Source organism: Pristis pectinata, chromosome 19 (assembly GCF_009764475.1).
Source record: "Pristis pectinata isolate sPriPec2 chromosome 19, sPriPec2.1.pri, whole genome shotgun sequence".
In the NCBI taxonomy this organism is placed as follows: Eukaryota; Metazoa; Chordata; class Chondrichthyes; order Rhinopristiformes; family Pristidae; genus Pristis; species Pristis pectinata.
In genome coordinates, this window is record NC_067423.1 from 12,181,826 (window position 1) to 12,205,647 (window position 23,822).

General features: G+C 41.7%; 1 protein-coding gene across 4 annotated transcripts in view; it reads right to left on the minus strand.

Moving 5' to 3' along the window:
* plxna4 (plexin A4) overlaps positions 1 to 23,822 on the minus strand; it is a 532,456-nt gene that overhangs the window by 136,867 nt on the left and 371,767 nt on the right. For all 4 annotated transcript variants that reach the window (XM_052033450.1, XM_052033449.1, XM_052033451.1 and 1 more), the window contains exons 8-9: positions 8,141 to 8,240; positions 4,119 to 4,233 (exon numbers count right to left, since the gene is read on the minus strand). In XM_052033450.1, coding sequence (XP_051889410.1) covers positions 4,119 to 4,233; positions 8,141 to 8,240 — 215 coding nt within the window. The remainder of the gene's footprint in view (positions 1 to 4,118; positions 4,234 to 8,140; positions 8,241 to 23,822) is intronic.

Consider the following 23,822-nt stretch of genomic DNA (forward strand, 5'->3'; position numbering starts at 1 on the left):
TGCACATGTATGCACAGGTGTAATGAAAAACTTACTTGCAGCAGCATCAAAGGCACACAGCGTCAGATACAAAACATTCACAAGAAAAACATAAATTAAACATAAATTACACAGAATTATACAAGAAAGAACACAATGGGAACAAAAAAAAAGTCTTTTGTGGTGCAAAGTGGTCATAGTGTTGCTATACTGAGGTAGTGATTATGGTTGTGCAGGTTGGTTCGAGAACCAAATGGTAGAAGGGAAAACTGACTCTTGGACTAATACATCCTTCCTGAGATTCAGTGTTCAGAGCTGGAAGCAGTACTCCAGATGAGGTCTGGCCTACGGTTTTTTACAACTGTGGCATAACTTCTTCCCCCTTGTATTCCACTGCCCTTGAGATAAAGACCCACACCCCTGAGCCAGTTGGTTGCTTACTGAGACTGGTTTTAAATGATTAATGTACATAATATTCCTGCCATTCTGATAATTATCACTGATTGTTTTTTTTTAGAAACAGGATGCTTAACATTCTAGCAAGAAACAATCTAAGCAGATTTTTGCTTGAGGATTTCCCAGGGAGTGGCTTGGAATGCTACCTGACTGTGGGTGCCTTTAACCAACAGTTCCTCCCTCAGTTAGCAAGCCAAGTTATGTAAGTCCATAGCCTATACGAACAAGACAGGCCTGTCCTATCCTCTTTCATCACTAAAGCTTTCCAGCCCAAGCAACACCCACATAAATCTCTTCTGTACCTTGTCCAGTGCTGTCACATTCTTCCTGCAAGGTAGTCACCTGAACTGAACACAGCACCCCTGCTCTAGACTAACAATTCTGGAACAACCTGCCTGCTCTGATGTTTTCCACCTTGCCATTAAAAGTATCTCAGATGCCTTCTTAACTACCTTACCTACCTGCACGGATCCATGGACATCCATCCCAAGGCCTCTCTAATTCTCTGTGCTTCTAAGTACCTGAAAACTTATTGTGGTGTCCTGGTAAAATTGAAGCAAAAGACCATTTATTGTGCACTTCTCATCTTGTTTGCCCTGTCTAAATACACAAATTCACAATTCCATTTGTCTGCACAAACCTAATCATTACAGTTTATCAATACTACAACTAATTTGATCACTTTGCACTAAAATGAACTTTGACTTTTTGTTCTAATTGTGTTCTTTCTTGTAAAAATTGTGAATAATTTATGATTAATTTATGTCTTTCTTGTGAATGCTGCTTATTTGATGCTAGGTGCCTGTGATGCTGCTGCAAATAAGTTTTTCATTGCACCTGGACATACAAGTACTTGTGCATATGACAATAAACTCGACTTTGACACTTTTCTGCCTATTTTACCACTTCATTGATATCCTCCCACAATCTACACTTTTCTTCCTCCAAAACATCATCTCTCCACCTTTTGGAGCCCCATCCATATTAACATCAAAACAAAATTATCAGCAAAACAAAAGAATTGGTCATTGACTTCAGGAAGGGGGGGCGGTGCACATGCTCCTGTCTACATCAAAGGTGCTGAGGTCGAGAGGGTTGAGAGCTTCAAGTTCCTCGGAGTGAACATTACCAATCACCTATCTTGGTCCAACCATGTAGACGCCACGGCCAAGAAAGCTCATCAGAGCCTCTACTTCCTTAGGAGGCTAAAGAAATTCGGTATGTCCCCTTTGACCCTTACCAATTTTTATCGATGCACCATAGAAAGCATCCTGTCCGGTTGCACCATAGCTTGGTATGGCAACTGCCCTGCCCGTGAACACAAGAAACTGCAGAGAGTTGTGGACACAGGGCAGCACATCATGGAAACCAGCCTCCCCTCCATGGACCCTATCTACACTTCTTGTTGCCTCGGTAAAGCAGCCAACATAATCAAAGACCCCACCCACCACTGACATTCTTTCTTCTCCCCCTCCCATCAGGCAGAAGATACAAAAGCCTGAAAGCACGTACCACCAGGCTCAAAGACATCTTCTATCCTGCTGTCATAGCGTAACGCTTTACAGCGCCAGCGACCCGGGTTCAATTCCGGCCACTGTCATCCACTGTCTGTAAGGAGTTTGTACATTCTCCCCGTGTCTGCAGGGGTTTCCTCCGGGTGCTCCAGTTTCCTCCCACATTCCAAAGACGTACGGGTTAGGAAGTTGTGGGCATGTTATGTTGGCGCTGGAAGCGAGGCAACATTTGCGGGCTGCCCCCAGAACGCTCTACGCAAAAGATGCATTTCACTGTGTGTTTCGATGTACATGTGACTAATAAAGATATCTTATCTTATCTTACAATCTACGTTGTTATGAACTTGCACCTTATTGTCTGCCTGCACAGCACTTTCTCTGTAACTGTAACACTTTATTCTGCAACCTGTTATTATTTTATCTTGTACTACCTCAATGCACTGTGTAATGAATTGATCTGTACGATCCGTATGCAAAACAACTTTTTCACTGTACCTCGGTACGTCTAACAGTAATAAACCAATAGAGGGTTATGGGAGGTGAATTAGAGAGGGGGATAGATTGAATGGGGATAAGGTTTATATTGGTCGGCACAACATTGTGGGCTGAAGGGCCCGTACTGTTCTATATCTTTATGTCTACGTCTCTTCCTCTGTTCCAGGAGGCAGTATAGGCAGGCAACTTTGTAAGCGGTTACTTTGGCATTCATTAGAACACAAAAGAACAGAAGGAGCTCTGCAGCCTGAATTAACTCACACTTACATCAAGTCCCAAGTCTGAGTGAGAGTCACAGGGTTGCCATTTTGGCAGTCTTAACCAGTAACTGAGGATCAGACTGCAAATCTCTTTGAATGTTAAGGCTCAGTCACTGCGATACTGTTTATTTATTGTTACTTTTGCCAAATTGAGATCCCTGGCAGCTCACAACCTTGGTTGAATGTAGACTTGTTGGCCAGCCTCCCAATGCGACAAGACCAGCAGCTTTCTCTGCTGTTATCAATGTGCTGTGACAAAAGAAAACAAAATGACTGAGAACCTAACTATACATAGAATACAGTGCAGTGGGGACAGCACTTTAAGCCCTGAAGGCTGGACTTCAGTCCCGCCCAGTTTATGGGATGAGCCTCTCTACATACTTTTCAGCTTGGTTACAGTACAGGAGAAGTTCATTCAACCCACTGAGTTCATGGTGGCTTTTATTGAAAGAAGAATTGCTTTATGAACCAAGTTCCTAAATATTCAAATTCAATGCACTAGAACTACATCCAATGTAGTAAGTTTGGCAGAGTTGACTTGGTTCACTCCTCGCTTCACACCCCAGAGTCAGGAGTGAAATAGTGCGGAGGTGGGCATGAAACAGATGGCTGCCCCAAACATGCTCTATTGATTGGGTTAATTATGCTCCCTATCTGATTATTTCCAGGACAAGAGAATGGATTTCAAATCCCACTCCAGAACCTTAGGCCGAATCGAGACTGGCCTTCCAGTGTAGTACTGAATGTTGCTTGGATCAAGGTAGCACCTTAACAAGACTCCTTCAAACATTTGCATAGGCTCAGATGGACATAAAGGCCGTCTGCCACAAACTTGAGACTTCAATGGCCCTCACCTCAGTTTAGAATATTTGAAGTCTCCAAACTTCATATCTGTGAAAGTTTGCAGACCAGACAGGGAAGGGTAAAAGCAGGAGGAGGTAGTGATATTTTATAATGTGGTCCTGAGACTGAACACTGCCCAGTTTTAAGCCATGTGGTCGCTTAAACCTGTTCCATTATTTAACTGAACCATGGCCCTCTTCAGAGAGAACAGAATGCCTTTTGAACTTTTGTTGATTTAACACCCACTCCAGAAAATTTAGGACATACTCCTTAGCCTTGGTGGAAAAATAACGAAGCTATTGAATGGTGGAACTGTCTAGCTCTTCTCTTGTCTCTTGCTCTTTGGTCCTTAATTTTATCTCAACTCTATTTTCTACACCTTGGTTCCTTATCCCTGATCTAATAAAACATGTATTGATCTCACACCTGAAAATTTCCATTCACCAAGTCTCCGATGGCTTCTTAGGAGGATGGTGGGGGTAGGGTCAATTTCTTCTTCACAGTTTAGGTTTCTAACACCTCCACTGGTTCTGGTAGTTTGAGGGGGAAGAAAATTTGAAAATATCCTTACCTCTGACATATTGACACGGCCTTCCTGGAAAGAGCACGTCCGTGGATCATGCGTGCACACGTGTCGATATTTACACCAGTGGCACTGATAGGGACTATTCACACATGACAGGCACCTGCTTACACAGAACACACAATCAGATTATGTGTCACAAGCCATCGCAAAACCTCTGTGCATTGTAATTCATGAATTAAAATCTGACTACCCCAACACAAAACTTTAGAGTTGCCACACTTTAAGTCAAAAACATGCCAGCTATTCACCTGATGTGTTCTGATCTAGAAGTACAACTTTACAATTGGCATCCAATCATTTAACAAATGGATACAAACACTGGTCAATCCTTCCACCTCCAGATGTTAAGGAACTCTGTGATAAAGTAGATATAGAATAACTATTGCATCCGCTGAGTGGATTCAATGCCAGGGGTCATTGAAGTCAAGTCATTGGCAAAAGACCATGAGGGAAGGACAGCAGATGAGGCTACCTACAGAAAAATACCCACCAAAACCCAAAAATATTTGAGGAATAACAGTAATAGATAGCAGCTTTGTGAATTGTGTGGACAAGGGTAACAGCATGCATTTATAGAGAACATCTTACATTATAAGACATCGCAACATGCTTCACAAAAGTGATAATAAAATCTGACTCTGAGCCATATAACAAAATATTAAGACAGATAAACAACAGAGGATTGGTCAAAGATTAAAGATTTAAATTGCATTTTGAAGGAGAAGAAAACTGCAAGGAGGTCTGGAAAAGGAATTCCAGAGCCCTGGGGCTTGACAATTGAAGGCACGGCCACCAATGATGGAGCAATAAAAATTGGGAACACACAAGAGGTCAGAATTGGGAGAGCAGAGATTTGTAAAGGTTGGAGGCTTGGAGGCAGCAGATAGATGTCAAGCCTTACACATTTTTTTATCCCTCTGCCTGCCATTTCAAACATGGGTAAAGATGGGCACAAGAGGAATGTTCCATCAACATGGTCGGTGCTGATCTACTTCTGATCAATCCAATTTAATCACTACATCAAGAATTAAGGCTGGAAATTCCTCAGGGATTCCTGCAACCTTCTGCTATCATCATCAGTTTGGCAGAGAGGGGTGTTGGGATGAGGGAGCACAATCAGCAAATGATCTGAGGAATTTCAGCCTCGGTATGTTTGAAACCACTAATTGCAGTTTATAAAGGGAACCTATTATTCAGCATCGTACAGACCAACACAATCATGTAGATGCAGTAATAAAACAATTAATAATTTACAGCACCATTACTAATGATCAACTTGAAAAAAAACAATCTCTGCTGTGAATATTTTCTATATTGTTTTGCTTCCATATCTAACTTGGAATTAAAGAAAGTCACACCTGAGAGCTGACTTCACGTGTCCAAAAGGAGCCCAGAAGAACAATGAAGATTAGTTTCCTTTCTTGTGTGGATTCCTGATCTCACTTGTAGTTTCTCTTGAAAATCAGGAACCCACTGAGCTTGCATCAGTGGACAAAGTAGCTCAAGATGTCTCCTGTCAATTAAGCTTAAACTCAGTTGAGCTGAAGAGAGCCCTCTCCACAGAGTAAGGCAGATTTTATTTTTACGTTGTTTCTTTTTGTCCTTACAACAGAACCGACTAACAGCACAGTGTCCTTCCATGTACATTGATATCTCTACAGCAACTGAAAGTTTGGTTAGACCTTGTGGAGAAGGCTAAGACAAGGTGTGATCAACCAGTTTAAAATCAACAAGTTAAGAGAGGGTGAGGAAGGAGAAAACAGCTGCTGAAGACCCACAACCATGGGAAAGGGACCACAGGCAACATAAAGGAAAACCTTTATTTATCCAAGTTATGATTTTTAATGCATAGCCTGAATGCACAGCTTTTAATGGGAAATTGGATAAATATTTGAAGAAGAAAAATTTGCAAAGATATGGAGAAAGACCCTGGGAGGAGGACTAACTGAACAGCTCACTGAAAAGCCAGCAAAGATCCAAATGCCCACCTGACATCTACAGACAGAGGGATTTATGGGCTCCTGCAATCCATGTGTGAATGGGAGCCACCCACAACTACCTGATGCAAGTATCCCATTGGATGCACCCCAGAACTTAGAGCCACAACTGGAGTCTCAACTGGCTGAGAGCATCTGGGGAGGATTCAAATCAGATACCATCAGACTGTTTGGCATGAATGTCACCACCGTGGCAGTGACTCATTCCTGGTCGAAAATGAGAGAGTAGGAACAAGCAGACAGCTTTTAGACCAGCTTTCGTTTGAATTTTTATTAAAACATTAAACTGGGAAGGGTTAGAGCAGCTAATTCATCCCTGATGTCTACATTTAAAGTACTTTGATAGTTACTAGTTCTCCTTTCTATTTCCAAAGCTTAATACATGATTATTGAAAACAGAGTTCATAAAAAGGTAAAGAGCAAAACCAAGAAAATAAAGCTGTAGGCATTTCTTAAAGTGGGTTTACAGAGAATCTCCACGCCTTACGTACACAGACACACGCATACTGTCCCTTGAACTGAGAGAGATCAGATTGAGACATTCCCTCTTCTCCTTTCTCCCATCGGGCAGAAGATACAAAAGCCTGAAAGCACGTACCACCAAGATCAAGGACAGTTTCTATGCCGCTGTTATAAGACTACTGAACGTTTCCCTAGTACAATAAAATGGACTCTTGACCTCATAATCTACCTTATTATGACCTTGCACCTTATTGCCTACCTGCACTGCACTTTCTCTGTAGCTGTTACACGTTATTCTGCATTCTGTTATTGCTTTACCCTGTACTACCTCAATGCACAGTGTAATGAATTGATCTGTATGAATGGTATGCAAGACAAGTTTTTCACCGTACCTCGGTACATGTGACATTAATAAACCAATTCCAATTACCACTCGGCACACCCCACACTGACAGTGGGCGTTCAAAAAATTGGGAATGGAATAAATGGTTATTCTGGCAGATCCAGGTTGAGATAAACCTGAAGGCAAATGTCCCAATGAGCTGGTAGATTAGGGAGAACTGAAGAAAAGGTGGACATACTGCAGTTTGTTTTCAATATTTGTTGAGAAACTACGTATTTATAATGGAGATCAAATGAACAGCCAGACTCCACAATGAAGTTAGAGGGAGGTTGGGGAAGCTTTGGTACTGTGGGCTGAATGGTCTTCTCCCTTTGTTAATTCATCAAAATCCTGATGGAAAATAATCATTAAAAATGGAAAAGAATCTCAATTTACAAATTTCAGGTTTACCAAAAGAATGGTCCTGGCAAGTATCGATCACTGATTTTTAAAACAGGAAAATGGAATTTATTAATTTACTGCTTGTGAGAGCTTGCTATGCACATAATACCTGCTGGAGCAGTGACTACAGTTTATTGTTTAAAACTCACTTTGGGATATCCAGAGGACAGGAAAGGCGCTCTGCAAATGTAATTCTCTTTGTGAGTCAGAACAAATACATGTTTCCATAAGCAAGGTACACCTGTGACTCTCTGACATACTGTTGCTCTTGGAGGATACAAGAACACAACACAAGAAAACAGGAGCAGGAGTAGGCCATCAGACCCTTCAAGCCTGCCCCAACACATAATATGATCATGGCTGATCTATGCTGGCCTCAACTCCTCTTCTGCGCCATTTCTCCATAACCTATTCCTCGATCAATCAAATATTGATCCACTTTCACATTAAATACATCTAATGATCCAACTTCCACCACCCACTGGGCAGAGAATTCCAGAGCCTCATCACCCTCTGTGAGAAGAAATTTCTACATACCTCATTCTTAAATGACTGATCCCTTAACTTGTACCTACGTCCCCTGGTTCAAATCTGTCCCACTCGTGAAAACATCCCAATATCCACCCTATCAAGCTCCCTTAGGATCTTATATGTTTGAATAAGGTCACCCCTCATTCTTCTAAACTCCAAGGAATACAGGCCCAAGCAATTGGTAGGGCTACCCTCTCATCCCAACAATTAGAAGACCAGCCCGAATAACTTACGAGTGATGAACGCTGCAATTGTAGAAGACAAAGCTGGTGCTTGCGAAAGTCATGCCCGTCTCCTTGGACTTCAGCCGGAGTTGGACCACTTGGTGATCTCCTGCCAGAAAGAAACACAGCCTTTAGCAATCAGTCCAACCAACAATGAGTAAAGGCAACCCCTTCAGTAGATTGCTCCCTGCCTTGTAGAGAGAGCTCACCATTTTCTGTAAGGTATTGCTTGGAATTTCATAGTCTTTATAATTAGCTCAGTTTGAGCATATTTTGGATATTTTGGGCATTATTGATTAGTTAGAACAACTCAGTTAATTTTAGTCTCAATAAATTGTAATTGCACGAAAAGCAGTTACAATAACACACGCACATTCACATTAAAAATTCATCCGGTGTCCAATGACAAGCTCATCTCCCAAACAAATGAGTTATCAAAAATAAAACAAAGCTGCAGATGCAGTCAGTCAGAAATATTACTCTGCAGTCAGGCAGCATTGGTGGAGAAAGAAACTGAAGCGTGTTTTAGGTTGCAGAGAAGACAAGAGGTGGGGCAGAGTCAGTGGTGAGGAGAACAAGGAGCGCCTGTGACAGAGTGGAGATCAAAAGGGATTGCAGGACATAAAATGCGGCGGTGCCAGCTGAGAGGGAGCAGTGATGGCTCGCAAATCACAGCTGAGATGTAAACGGACGAAAGGAAATGAATGCAGCCGAGGGATAAAAAAGCAATGTTGCAACTGTGATTACTACAAACAGCAGCTGTTGAAATGGGAATTCTGGAACTAGCCAGTAGGTCAGGCAGCAACTGAGGAGAGAGAAAAACTGAGTTACCATCACGGGTTAATGCATATTTTGAAAGCCAAGTGCAGTATTTTTAAATTAAATGGATAAAAGTTCTATATAGATGTTATTTCTTGTAGGCACAGAGGTTGAACAGGGAAAATATAACATTTGTTTGCCACAGGTTACAAAAAAATCAAATTGTAATCATCAATGATATTTGAAAGTCGTGAAATTGCCTTTAAGGAAAAATAGAAGAGCACACTTTTCGCCTCACCTTGAGACCCATTAGCAACGTTGCATCATTGAGGAGCGAATGTTTTAAAGGATCGGGTTCTCTCAATGGATCACCGACAACATCCATTTCTATGATAATTTTAAAGCAATAAAAAGTCCCAAGGTGCTTCACAGGATAACAAAGAATGGGAAAGAGACTGAACTTTTATGATTTTACTTTGTGATTCTGCTGCAAGTAAGTTTTTCATTGCACCTGTGCATACATGTACTTGTGCACATGACAATAAACTCGACTTTAAACCCAAGAATTGGTATTGATAGAATGATTATATAATTGAAGAATGAATAAAGGGGAAAAAAAACCTCTTAGTGACAATTAGGCCTGGGTTTAAAGGGGGAAGGATATTCAGGGAAAGATTGAAATGAAAAAATCAATGGCCACTATACAAATCCGAGGATTGGGAATCAGATTCTGTGCCTTTGGAAACAGTTCCTCGTTTCAATGGGTACCTGTGCTTCGGATGCTTGGAGACATAACAAGTCCTAAATCCCTATTGCGAGGGCTCACTCCCTCACCCAGCAAGCCCTCAGTCTCGTGTAGACGCCGCAAGAAATGATACAAAAAGCAGTTTGTACAAAGAACAGAGGAGAGCAGCAGTGATGTGGCCGTTCGCCAGGACGAACAGGCTGCTTTCAGATCCTGGGATGGCTCAGCGACTGGATGGTGGTGGGGACTCAGAGATCGTGCACCATCGACAACAGACTGGTGCTTCTTGGAACCCAGCCACAACTCCTCTGCTCTCTGATTGCCTCATCTATCAAAGTGTCTGTTGGGGGCAATTATTGAAGAATCGCCAACTCTGTGGTGCCAAGTGTTATCCAAGAGCTTCCACTGATAGTCCCCTTCTCTCATTTTTGCTTTAAGTAAGCCACGCTCTTTTGTCGGGGACGCTGAGTAGTTTTACTCCTCTCCAATTCATACCTCTGAGATTTTCTTTAGCTTTTAACTCCTCTCTTTAAAACCACAATCCACTTTGTCCTCTTGTGTGAGACTAACCCACTCTCATCTCACGGTTCTGAGATCACCGAACTTGACTATAGCACAACTAGGGGACTCTGTAATTGGCTCTGTCCTTACATTACAGGGACCACATAAATAATATTCTTCATGCTCTGTCCTGATTTCTATAATGAGCTGCCTGAATCAGAGGGTATTAGCGATAAGGAGAGATTGGATAAACTTGGGTCGTTTACTCTGGAGCTTCGCAGACCTGATAGAAGTATATAAAATTATGAGAGGCACAGATAGGGTGGGCAGTCAGAATCTTTTCCCAGGGTAGAAATGTCAAATACTAGAGGACATGTATTTACAATGAGAGGGGGAAAGTTTAAAGGAGATGTGTGAGGTAAGTTTTTTTTTTACACAGAGAGTGGTGGGTGCCTGCAACACACTGCCAAGGGTGGTGGTGGAAGCAGATATGATAGTGGCATTTAAGAGGCATTCAGACAGACACATGAACAAGCAGGGAATGGGAGGATATGGATCATGTTCAGGCAGATAGTTTTAGTCTGATTTGGCATCATGGTTGGCACAGACATTGTGGGCCAAGGTGCCTGTTCCAGTGCTGTACTGTTCTATGTGTTCTATGAGCAATACTGTTGCTTGTAACATTGCAAAGCTCCTCACAGTAGCATTATTCTTCAAAATTTGACACTGACAGCCAAGTTGATAGTAGGACAAGTGTCCTAGAGCCCAGTCAAAGAGATGAGTCTTCAGGGGCATCTGAAAGCAGCAGAGAGAATCAAAGATGGAATTCAATAGGTTTAGGACTTGGATACATGATAGCACAACGTGCAAAGATGCAGTGATAGAGATCAAATTGATATTTTCAATATTTCCTTCTTTCTTCAGTTAGTATAAGTTCTAAATGGGATGACAATCTATCATGTCGACTGGCTTTGTTAGATTAGAGCAACAAACAAGAAACTGAAGGAACTCAATGGATCAGGCAGCATCAGTGGAGGGAAATACACAGTCGACCTTTTTGGTCGAGATCCGTCATCTGGATTAACCAGTTTGTTAGATCAGAGCCCATTTGTGACTCTGCCCATTATCCCACACTTGTCATGGCTCAAGGAGATAGAGTCATACAACGAAGAACCAGGCCCTTTGGCCCATCAAGCATCCAGTTATATCAATCCCATTTTATTCTTCCTACATTCCCATCAACTCCCCACAAATTTGACCACGAGATTTTAGTTATATTCCCTGCTGCCAGTAATTATTCATAACACATGTATCCCATCATGGCCTTCTGCACACAACAGCCAGGACCAGAAACTTGTCCATCAATACTGATTATTTCCAGTCACCAGGTTATTCAGCATGGCTTAAGTAATAACCCTAAGAAAAGATCATTGGCCTGAGGAACAATGACATTCAGACCATCAAAAATATCGGCGGCAGGATGAAAAAAATCCAAAAGAACATTGGAAGCAGATTCAATAGGAACTGACAAAAGGGAAGTGGATAAACACTTGAAGGGGAAAATTCTGCAGGGTAATGAACAAAGATGAAGGGCATGAGACAAACAGCAGAGCTCTGTTAAAGAGTCAACATTGGTACAATGGCCCTTCCCCTGCATCATGTCCTTCTGGGATTGTCAATGTGATAAGCTGGCAGCAGTTTATAAATTTACTTCTGCTCATGACAAATTTCAAATGACTTTCATTGACTGTAGAGCACTTTGTACTGAAAGTTTGAAAGTGGCTTCAGGAGATGAAGTGAATACAAATCAAAGAGGAGGAGGACCAGAGGAGAAATGTTGGGAGGGTAAAAACTCTACAGGACAGGAGAATATCAGAGCAAACAAAAATTAAGACAGACCCTTAAGATTGTTCAGATCCCCATGCTTATACTGAGAGTCCTTCATGTTTAGAGACACAGAGCTAATAGAGAAAGCAAGTTAAAGGAGGCATCTACAAGTATGGTCAAAAGAGAAAGATACAGAGGAGGCTTTTGAAGTTACTGAGAGGAGTATCTAAGTAGAGGGGTTCAGGGAGCACCGGTACTGGTGAGAGAAAGGGTGGGGTTATACACTGGGAAGTCCAGTGGTTGCTGAATGCAGGATTGGAAGAGGCAGCAGAGGAGTGCATACTGAGTCCAGGGATGGGGTTCACATGTCAGTTGCTGTCTATCGATTCGAAATAATGAAACCAGGTCAAAGTCTGCTCCGTTTACTGCAATTTCTACAATGGTGGAGGGGGAGGGTGAGGAACAATTTATTGAAAATGGACCAATTTACAATGCCAACTATTGTCCCAAAGATTCTACTTATTATGTCAACAGGCTATTCCTGTGGTTCTGTGGCTACACCCCTCAATCAGATTGCTGGCTCCTCATTCACTGTGCAGCACTTGGCATTTCCTCTGTCAAAAAATAGTTTTTCTTTTACAACTAAAATACTCTGGGACATCCTGAGGTCATGAGGGATGCTGGAGAAATACAAGTCACCCTTTCTTTCTATAGCAGTTGATAATTGACAGCAAACTGACTATCAAAAAAAAAAGCAGTCGCAAAAAGAAATTATTCAACTGGTAATGGAAAAGTGATTGCAAGCAATTATCCAGCAATCTGAAAATGGGCCTCCTTTTTGAATGTCTCTCCCACCTACTTCGAAAGGAACGACAGCTATACAGCCCGACACCCGTACAATAGCTGATGATCATTACCAAACCTCAGTGTCTGATCTAAGTGTCTTTGCAAAGGACTGTGATTGACAGCCCCATTAACATGACACTTAATATTAAAGTGATGAAAGCCCTTAAGTGCACTTAGCTGTAAAGGACATGACAATTACTCTTATTTTATCACAAATTTGATTCCAGATTATTAACTCAGGATTAAGTTTTTTTCTCTCTCTCGCCTCCCCCTGCTCCCCACCCTGTTTTTATTTTATGCATTTTATATAAAACACTTGTCACTGCAGTTTGAAGAGCCAATTGGTGGGCCTCACTAATTGAAAGTTTCCTCTTAATTATACTGGATCTTAGAGTGCAGGACAGCAAGAAATATTAAAAGAACATTGGTAAAGATCAGACAAAATAGGTTTTGCATGAACATCACCCCATCAGCACCCCACAACAAATTCACCATAAATACCCCTTGATCATGTGTAGTAATCAAAACCACAACATTCATCCATTCTACAGTCTCTGGTATTCATGTCTGTCCCACCTCCCTCCACAGCCATCATTGTCCTTCTGGATCCTGGCTGTGAGGAAGCTGTCATGCACCATGATGTGCTCTGCTATTTTCATTTACACCTTGTGAAAGCTCAGAGTACAAATAAGCCATCAGGCATTCAAACTGGTCCTTGCGTCACCATTGACCATATCAGTGAATGTCTTGTCAGATTACATTTTACAACTTCAATGCACATCCATCAGACCCACTTCAAAATCACCTCCCTCACCCTTCAGTCCTTTGTGATCCCATATCCATTCGTTCACCAGCAGCTGCAGGAGCCTCAGTCTTCCTTTCTCAAAATACCTTCTACACCCTTCGTTCTCCATCCTTAGAAGAATTCTTGCAACCCATCCTTCCAACACAACTTTCAGATGTTTCTCTTAAATCTCCCTCATTCAGTTCCATAATTTTCCTCTCTGTAAAGTGCCTTAGGATATTATTGAGTTAGATATAAACTAAATGAATTAAAATAAATATACCCATTGTTGTCATTGACTATAACCCATACTCATTGCTATTACCTCTAAAACCAGGCATTTGCATAGCTCCTCTTTGAATGAGTTCATTAACTGCAAGAGAAATCTGGATGATCCCGTATCCTCTGACAAGAATCCAATTAAACTACCAGAGATATTCGCATTCCGCACTCAAGATTATAGAACTTTCCAGTGTAAAAGAAATTTAAGCTGCCATTCAGTTTTTAGATTCTACTAAGTTCTTAGAAAATACAAGTTATTTCTCAAATATATTTTTGTTCAGTTGCACTTAAACGCCTTAAATGCATGAAGCCCAATTATTAGCTCACAAGGTTGTGCAGTGATTATAGTATACACAAGAAGCCCACAAGGAGTTTTATTAACCCAGTATTCATTGCACTAAGAAGCAAGCTGCTTGCTCTTCTGAAACAGAAAAATAAATTGGGTAGGCTTCGCATACAATAGAAGAATCATTTCTTGTTCCAGAAGCTCCAAGCGTACCTGAGCAATCAGGCAGCAAACTAACCATTTTTTTATATGAAGAATTTATCAATGTACAAAACAAATTGCTCCACTGGCAGGTTAATTTCACTCAGGGGAAATATCTCTGAATCATAATTGTTTGCAAATGATTGATTGTAAATAAATATATTTATAATTATCTAATACTGGTACATTAGACTTCAGAAATGCAGCTGAATTCTTCGGTGGCACAGAGATTGAATGAAAACACTGGAGTTGATGATCTACTAATGAATGCTTTTGCATTATTTAGGTCAGGAAGCTTCAGGACTGCAGTGTTCCAAAACAATCAGCACCCAAAGTGAAGCCAATTAGTGCATTGTCTGCTGGGAGCACGGACATACAGGGACCACGGGGATCATTAGGTACCCCGTGGGATATTCAGGATACCCGATAAAACATTCAGAGCACCAGGGACTGGAGGAGGGAAAATTAATAGAGGCAACCATAGGTTGTATTAGAAGGATAGGTTGCAAGAATGCTTTGTAGGATGAAGAGTGCAGGGAGGGATTTTGAGTTCCAGCCACTGTCAGGAACAGCAGATTTGACTGCAGTCCAATACTAAACTTCCTGGGTGCTTACAGCCATAAATTACTACCCAGTCCACGGATTCTGTCAGTGTTGAGCTTTAAAAAATTGACAGTGCCCCAGTATAGAGCTCCTAGTTTCATCTCCTTCACCCCAAATGACATTCTTTTATCTAGAAACCATGTGATGTTCACCTCTCAACGTCCACCAAAATCTGACCATGTTCCCAGTCCACAACAGGGGCAATATTTGAACAAAACTGATGTGTTTTACAGCAGAAGGTCATCTCAAGAGGTCGGACTGATCAGTATTAGTCTAAAGCTGCATTGAATAATCTAGAACTGCTGGATTCTTTAGGCTTGTATTATTATAGACCAGATTTAGTTTGTGACACAAACTAGATTTATTTCATTGCATTGACTGGGGTTGTAGTACCTTGAAGATTAAATAGTGATCCAGTCAAAGTAACTCAATATTATTAATTGATTTGATAAAGAGAAAGTATTTCTGCTCACAGAGGAGTCAGAAACAGGAGGATCTAACTTTGAAATAAGGGTACAGTAGCAGAGTGCTCAAGTTACTGGAACCAACAGCTGAAATTCTGAATTATTATTTCAGCAACATGAGTTCAAATCCTGTCATGGCAGCTAGGGAACAAGTAATTAAATACATTTGGAATGCAGTAAAAATACTAGTCTTAGTAATAGTAACCATGAAACTACCAGATTGTTGCAAAAAACCATTGGTTCTTCAGGAAAGTAAATCTGCCATCCTTACCCGTAACTCAAGACTCACCAATATTGAGACTGTTAGCTGCCTCCTGAGTTCGTTGGTAATTGGGGATGGACAATAGGTGCTGATATTGTCAGCAATGTCCACACCTGATAAATAAATAACAGTGAGAGTTCCTGCTCAGACTTGATGTTAGGAAGCACCAAAGCTCGGTTGCCCATAAATCTGCCCATTGGAAATTTCAAAACTGGGTTCGATTTTTGTTTAGTGAGCGTATTATAGATCTGACGCAGCTGTGGTGAATGGAATTGAGGTACAGATCAGCCATTCTCAACCAAGGCAAGGACTTGAGGGACTGAATGGCGTACTTCTGATCCTATGTTGGAAGGTTGGTACTCCTGTGTTATCTACTAAAATACATTCAAATAAACATGAATTCCATCCTTAAAATATGTCTGTTTTTAACCGTAACCATTAAAATTCACATCATTAGTTTATTTCCATGACTGGATTTGAGATATCCTTGAACCACATTAAAATGGTAGAGAAACTCTAATGAAATGTGCAACTTGATTGATTGACACTCCCATAGCTGTGACTGGTACTGCAAGTAATTGGCAATATTTTTAAGGCATTTTGTAGAAAAGGAAAGGATGAAAAGGGAAGAGAAATGCAACCTTGGTAAAATAGCACAGTTGACTCACTGCATCTGGCTAAGAGAGATCACTGTCCACTGACATCACAAAAAAAATTACACACAAAATGGCTGCCTGCAGCACAAATGTAAAGCTCATGATGTGCAGTTATAATCAGACCATTTGAATTTAACTGTTTGTGTGAGGTGGAGAGATCTGAAATGTTGAAACTTAACAAGACTCCAGAGAGATTAGACATTAAACAGAAGTTGTTTCCTCAAGCAGTAGCAAAGGAAAAACAGTCAGAATGATAATTGATTAACCCTTCCTTGAAAAGAGATCAGATAAGTAACCACGAAACCCATTGCCAACTGACTACCAAGGGCTGGTAGCACCCAGAGTCCTCTATGGGTAGCACGATGAGGGTGGGATGTCCGCGAGTGGATTTTAGGCCAGTGATGAATGTGTCAGGGTGTTTTGTTCAAAAGCATTTGGGGATCGTGGACATCTCGTGCTGCACTCATGAGGTCAGATGTATGGGAATCAAACTTACATTGGGATAGAGTGCAAGAGACAACTATTGGGCACAGGCTACTGATAATGAGTAAACTTACAATGATGATGGTACTTACCGATCCAATGGATCAAATTGGCAAAGGATTCCAAATTGGGAATCCGTTTATTCCTTTGAGGAGTATGTGTCTTTGCACGTTAGTGGAAAGAAGTGCTAACTTCGGTTTTATATATAGGAATAGCTACATGTTGCATTGTACTGGACTTGATGTGTCTAATCATAGCGGAGAGTGACCAAGAAGTGAATGCTGAACAATACGGACAATACAGAATCGTACAAGTTAACGCAAGTCGGGCTTAAACTGAGTGGCGAGCGTTTGCAAGCTGATCCCAGCAGATCCTCTCATTACATTTATTGTAGTCATTCTACTCTTTTAAATCTCAATACTAAGCCCATCAGAATCACCAGCAATGTTCTCTTAAATCTACTTACAGGTCTGGTGATCTTCCAATCACCGAGCTGCTACACTATATTCTGCATGATGTTTTCTTTTTACTACCTCAATGTACTTATATATGCTGTGACCTGCCTGGATGGCACGCAAACAAAAGTTTTTTCACTGTACCTCGGTACATGCGACCAATTCCAGTACCACTTCTGTACCGCATTCCATTCTAACCTCTGTGATAACAGGGAGGCTATTGAGCCCCAGAGACTGTTCAAAGTAGGGAGAAATTCAAGAGTTCACTGCTGAAGAGGCAGCCAAATGAAAGGACTCACATTAGACCTGATCACGAAGATAAATTACATAGAAAGAGTAAGATAATGTGAAGGAGAACAGATGGGTTCAAAGCATTGAAAGGCCAGGAAGAACTAAAAGGGTAGTCGACAGACGGAATGAATATCCAAGTAGGGTGGAAAACCAAGGTAAAACATCCTGTAAGGCAGAATTTGTTGCACTCCTCCCTCCATTTCAGGAGATCATGAGTTCAAACCTGACTTCAGACACCTGAGCATAAAAACCTGGGCCAACACTCCAGAATGGAGGAAGGGCTGTGCTGCTGGATAAGATGTTAAACAAGGACTTGTCTGTCCTCCCAGATGGATGGAAAATATACCCTGTCACTTTTCTGGAGAAGCAGGTCATCAGCACGCAGATGTTTGTGGGAGCTTGCTGTACACAAATTGGCAGTCATGCTTCCTATATTGCAATAATTTCATTAGCTCAATGTGCACTGGTGTGTCATGATTGGGGATATGTAAATTTAAGTCACGGTATAATTCAAGAGTCCATTTGGTGCTGCAATGAGGAAACACAAGACCTTCAGGATGGGTCATATGCCCATTCCCAGCCACTAACCCTGCCAACAGCCCTTTTCTTTTTGGGATTTTCCACTGATTTGCTCTGGAGCAGAAATACAGGAGTACATATGAATAAATAATGAAGGACTTTTTGGAAATCTTTAATGGATTATCCCTCTATCACTGATGTTTAAAACTCCCACAACTGTATCACTTTCTAGTTAGATCCATAAAAGGAATTTCTTTTAATGAATATTTCACAATCTAATTTTTTTATAATCAACTTCTCATAATAAGCTGTATTTATTGCCGTCTTGGACAGATGCTTGCAAGAAGCATTTAAATAATGTAACGCTTGTAGAGGATAAAGCAATAGTCATTCATTCTTTGGATAGCAACCATGAATAATTAATTGCACAGTATTCAGCTGAAATTTCTGTAATCAAATCGCTGTTTGGAACTATCAAAATTTGCTATTGGATATTAATTAATGAAATGATCTGTAAATATTGCAGATGTAATTGGCAATTGAATAACCATTAATCGTCACCTCCTTTGTGACTCCATGCATAGGAAAGCTGTAGGCCGGCATTTGTGACTTGTCATCTGATTTATTTGACTAGAGGGCAATTAAAACTAGGCTGAAAATGACTGCACTGGTGCTGAAGTAATTGGATAAAAGGACTGTCGCCCTGCATTTTAATCTTTAGAGAAATAAACAGAAACAGGAAACACCAGAAATGCTCAGCAGGTCGGGCAGCATCTATGTAGAGGGAACAGTTAATGTTTCAGGTCAATGGCCTTTCAATAGGATTTCTTGTGCGGATATTTCGACTGAGCAGAGGGTTACTTTTTTTTAGAACCATTGGTGAACCTTTCACAGGTGGCTGACTTAAGGCTTTCAAGTAACATTTAGACTGCTGAGCTTTCTTTCATCACAACAGTGACCGTAGTTCAACTCTGCGCTGGTTGCAAGCCACTTGGGGACATTGAGAAGTTCTGCTAGTCCCTGTGTCAATGAAAGTTCATCTTTTCGATGTACAGTGAGCTTAACTTCAAGCAAGACCAGGGATAAAGAAATACGGCATGAGAGAAAGAAAGTGAGCCAAACCTTTCGGAAATTGAATGTAATATAGTAAAATTCTGTTAATCTGGCACCCTCGGGGTGCTGCTGATGCCAAAATGGCAGAACTTCTGAACCATTAGATGTTATTCCAATTAATACACCAGTACATTATTAAATTCACTTTTTTAATTACACAGTAGTAAAATTAATTATCCAGCAAAGCCAAAAGGTTTAGAGAATGCAGGAAATGGGGGCCCTGGTGAAGTTAAGAGGTGCATGGGAAGTAACCCAGTGAGTTTAAAGGGAGCACAGGAACCAGGGTCCTGGTGTGTTAAAGGGAGCAGAGAAACTTGGGTCCCAGTGTGTCAAAGTTCAGGAACTAGGGTCCCGGTGTGTTAAAGGGAGTCCAGAAACTAGGGTCCTGGTGTGTTAAAGGGAGTGCAGGAACCGGGGTCCTGGTGTGTTGGAGGGAGCAGGATGCTGAACCATTGGGATTTTTGAACAATTGAATAGCCATTTACTGGATCCGGTGCAGGGAAATCAATGTGCAGGTAGGAAGAAGAGATGAAACCTCCAGTAATACATCCAGTCAGAGTTGGGAACACCCACCGCAAACTGTTCACTTTGTTCCCCCTCAAATGTTGTTTTAAACGTCCAAGTCATTAGATCTGCAGGGATAGTAAACGCAGATCAGGTTTACGCGCCTCACTTCCAATGAAGTATTGGTTAAATTTTCAAGTTAACAGGACACTGGTTATGTTAACTCATCACTGACTGGACTCTACTTGGCATCCTTGGCAAACTTGAGCTCAGACAAAACTCCCACTGCAGCAGAACCTGCTGACCTATCACCCAGCTCCCTGAACATCATCTTGCTGTGAAATCCCCACCAACCCCTGGCCAGTGGCTGAGGCTGAATTTTGCTTTCTTGGCTTGCTATTTAATGCAGAGCTAAGTTTCCAATCACATGTCCCTTCCTTCATCATAACCGTCACGTCTTATCTCTGTGACATCTCCAGTCTTCATTCTGGCTTTGTTCATCGGCTGCTTCAACAACACTGTTGTTTCATGACCATTGCTGGACTTAACATGCTCTCCTGGTTGTCCACCCACCTTTCACGCCACCCAAACCATCCTAAAAATTGCTCCCTGTGCCATAACTCATCCCACGCCCATCATCCTTTGCGCTCATTGATTTGTAGAAACTGCAAAATGTTAATCTTAAAATTTATAACTAAAGCATTCAAATATTTTTGAATAAAAAATATTTGTTCTTCACTCCCTCTAACACACCGGGACCCTGGTTCTCCTGCTCCATCTGACACACCAGAACCACGGTTCCTCTGCTCCCTTTAATGCACCAGGACTCCGGTTCCTGTGCTCCCTTTAAACTCACTGGGTTACTTCCCATGCACCTCTTAAATTCACCAGGGCCTCCATTTCCTGCATTCTCTAAATATTCTCTAAATATTTTTGAATTTTTGAATAAAATATTAGAATTTTTGAAGAAATTTGAAAAATGAAAATTTGAATAAAACATTCAAACACCCCTACAGTTACACCTTGCTATCTTTGCCATTCTGTCCTGCCCTGCATCTTCCTCTCTCACCACCCCTCAGAGCTCCACACTTCTCCACCTCTGCTCTCTTGGCCATTCTTGACCTTTACGAATTCAGCTGCCAAGGCTCGAAGCCCTGGGACTCCCTTGTCAAAACTCTCTGCATCTCCGCCCTTCCCCTTGGAAACAAATTCCTTAAACCCTACATCTTTGAACCAGCTTCTTGATATCTGTTCTAACATTCCATTTTTTGGCTTCTTATTTGTTTTGGATTGCAAGAATAACCAGTTAATTCATGAGACTGATTACTGATGCTGGCTGGAATTAATAGAGAACTGGACCTTCCCCATCTCAGTGAAAATGTGTGTCTGTGTCAAAGGCAAAAAGGGAACTAAAATGGTCTAAGTAAGGATAGAACACAGTACAGAGAACTTCTTTTATTTAACTGGTGGAACGTCCAATGACAAACTACAACACATACGTTATGAGACCTTTATCACAGCAAAATATCCCACCACACAGGAGGATCATCACACACAACTTGACGTCTGAGGACACATTCTGATCAATTGGATAGGTGTTAAGTACAACCTTAGAAGAGACAGATAGAGAGGGATTTAAGGAAGGAATTTCTGAGCCTTGGTCTAGGAGTTCAAGGAATCAATGATAGAATGAGGAACATTTGGGAGGTTCAGAAGGTCAGGATTGAAGGAGTGTCAATGAGGCTTGTGAGGCTAGAGATTACAGAGATAGAGTGTGGCTCAGAATATAAACCTGCTCACTAACCCAAGGAGGTCCAAACACACAGAGATCCTACCATAAAGCTTGTAAAAAGCTGATGCAATCCCTCATTCCTCTCCACATGGACACAAAGGTTGAGATATGGATTGGTATTAGCCAAGGATTAGAAGATCAAAAAACTGCCAATGCCGGAAGACTGAAATGAAGCAGAAAATTCTGGAAACGCTCCGCAGACCCAAGAAAGAAACAAAGTTAATGTTTCAGATCGTAGACCCTTCAGCGGAACTGGGAAAGTGAGAAACCGAGTTAGTTTGAAGTTTCAGAGAGTGTGGTGAGGGATAGGACAAAGGGAATATCCCCGATAGGGCGAAGCAAGGGTTGTCCAAGTGAATCCAATGTATATGGAGCTGTCTGGTTAATGAGGAGAGATGGAGAGAAAACAAACAGAGGGCGTGTGAGGCTGTTAATGCAGATCAGAGCTATCGCTGAAACCTGATCCTAAAACGAAAATGCTGGAAATGACCAGCAGATCAGGCAATGTCTGTGGAGAGAGAAACACTGAGTAGATGGATAAACAGAAAGCAGAGCTGGCCAGTTCTGATACAAAGAGAAAAAATTGTTGAATTTGATAATGAGCCTCAAAGGCTATAATCTGCCCAGATAAGGACTAGCCAAGGATTAGAACATATAATGATGAGTAAATTGCTTGGAAGGTAGAAGGGGTAATACAAGGCCTTGAGTAATACCCTGATCTATTGGGTGTCCCATCCATTGGCCACTGACACATGGACTGACAGAAGAACTTGAGACAAAGTTTACCATGGGCCTGGCTTCAAATGCCGGGAGACAAAGTGAGGGAATTAGGAGTAAAATAAAACACTGACAGTCCTCCAAAGAGAAGGCAGAGAATTCACTGGATAATTACCTTAACAGGTTGCAACCTCCGAATCCGGCGGCTGTGGGATTAAGCCCTCTGCACGTACTCGGGTATAACAACCTAGATTAACACTTCAGTGCAACCAGAAAGGAATGGGCACAGTCAGAAATGCTGACTTTTGGATATGATATTAAACTGATCTCCCTCCTGCTATCTCAGGTGGTTGTAAAAGATCCCTGAGTACGATTCCAAAGAAGACTAGAGTAACTCTCCTAGGTATCTTGGCCAATATTTGTCCCTCAATAAATCTTGTTGCTGACCTATATCGACTCCCAATTGAGCAATGGCTTGGCTTTAAAACCCTCAACCTTGTTTCCAAATTCCTCCAAGGTTCTGCCCTCCTCCTCTTCTCCAGCCCTACAATCCTCTGACATCCCTGTGCTCTCCTAATTCCAACCTCTTAAACAGCCCCACTGATAAGATAAGATTGCTCTATTAGTCACATGTACATCAAAACACACAGTGAAATGAATCTTTTGCGTAGTGTGTTCTGGGGGCAGCCCGCAAGTGTCGCCACGCTTCCGGCGCCAACATAGCATGCCCACAACTTCCTAACCCGTGCATCTTTGGAATGTGGGAGGAAACCGGAGCACCCGGAGGAATCCCATGCAGTCACGGGGACAACGTACAAACTCCTTACAGACAGCGGCCGGAATTGAACCTGGGTCGCTGGCGCTGTAACAGTGTTACGCTAACCGCTACACTACTGTGCCTGCCCCTTCAGGAATTCACTCACTAAACCTCTCCGCCTCAACCTCACTTTGCTCCTTTAAGGCCTGACTCTTTGACCAAGTGTTTGGTCACCAGAACTAATGAAGCAGATCATCTGCTGCCCTGGGATCAGCAGTTGCCTGTGTCCGAGTCCTGGCCTTGGGCCTTCCACTGGATGGCTGGCTTCTGGTCTATCAGTGTGGGCTAGGGCAGTGCAGAACCTCTCCTCGTGTAGATTGGTCATCTGCGCTAACCGAGCGCAGCCGGTGAAGACCTACTGCCAGACTCGCCAGCTGTCAAAGCTGACACCTTTATTGAATGTTTGTGAATGCCCTTCACAGTCCAAATCCCCCAAGGACAATATAAAAATAAAAGATATTAAAAACATTAAAATGTGAAAACATTTAGAAGTTAAAAGCCCAAAAGCACAGATGTACACACTAAAAGACAATTATAAGCATTTAAAAGAACATAATTTAAATCAATTCAAAAGCTTTACCTACCTTTCTTCCAGCAGTCAATTTCTCCCACTGTACTTCGAGTCATACTCACAGTGTGGAACATGCACTTTGACCCATTGAATCCAGGCCAACCATCAACCATTCACTTACGCTCATTCTATTTTATCCTCCCCACATTCTCATCAACTTCCCCCCAGACTCTACCACTCACCCACACACCAGGGGCAATTGAAGTAGCCAAA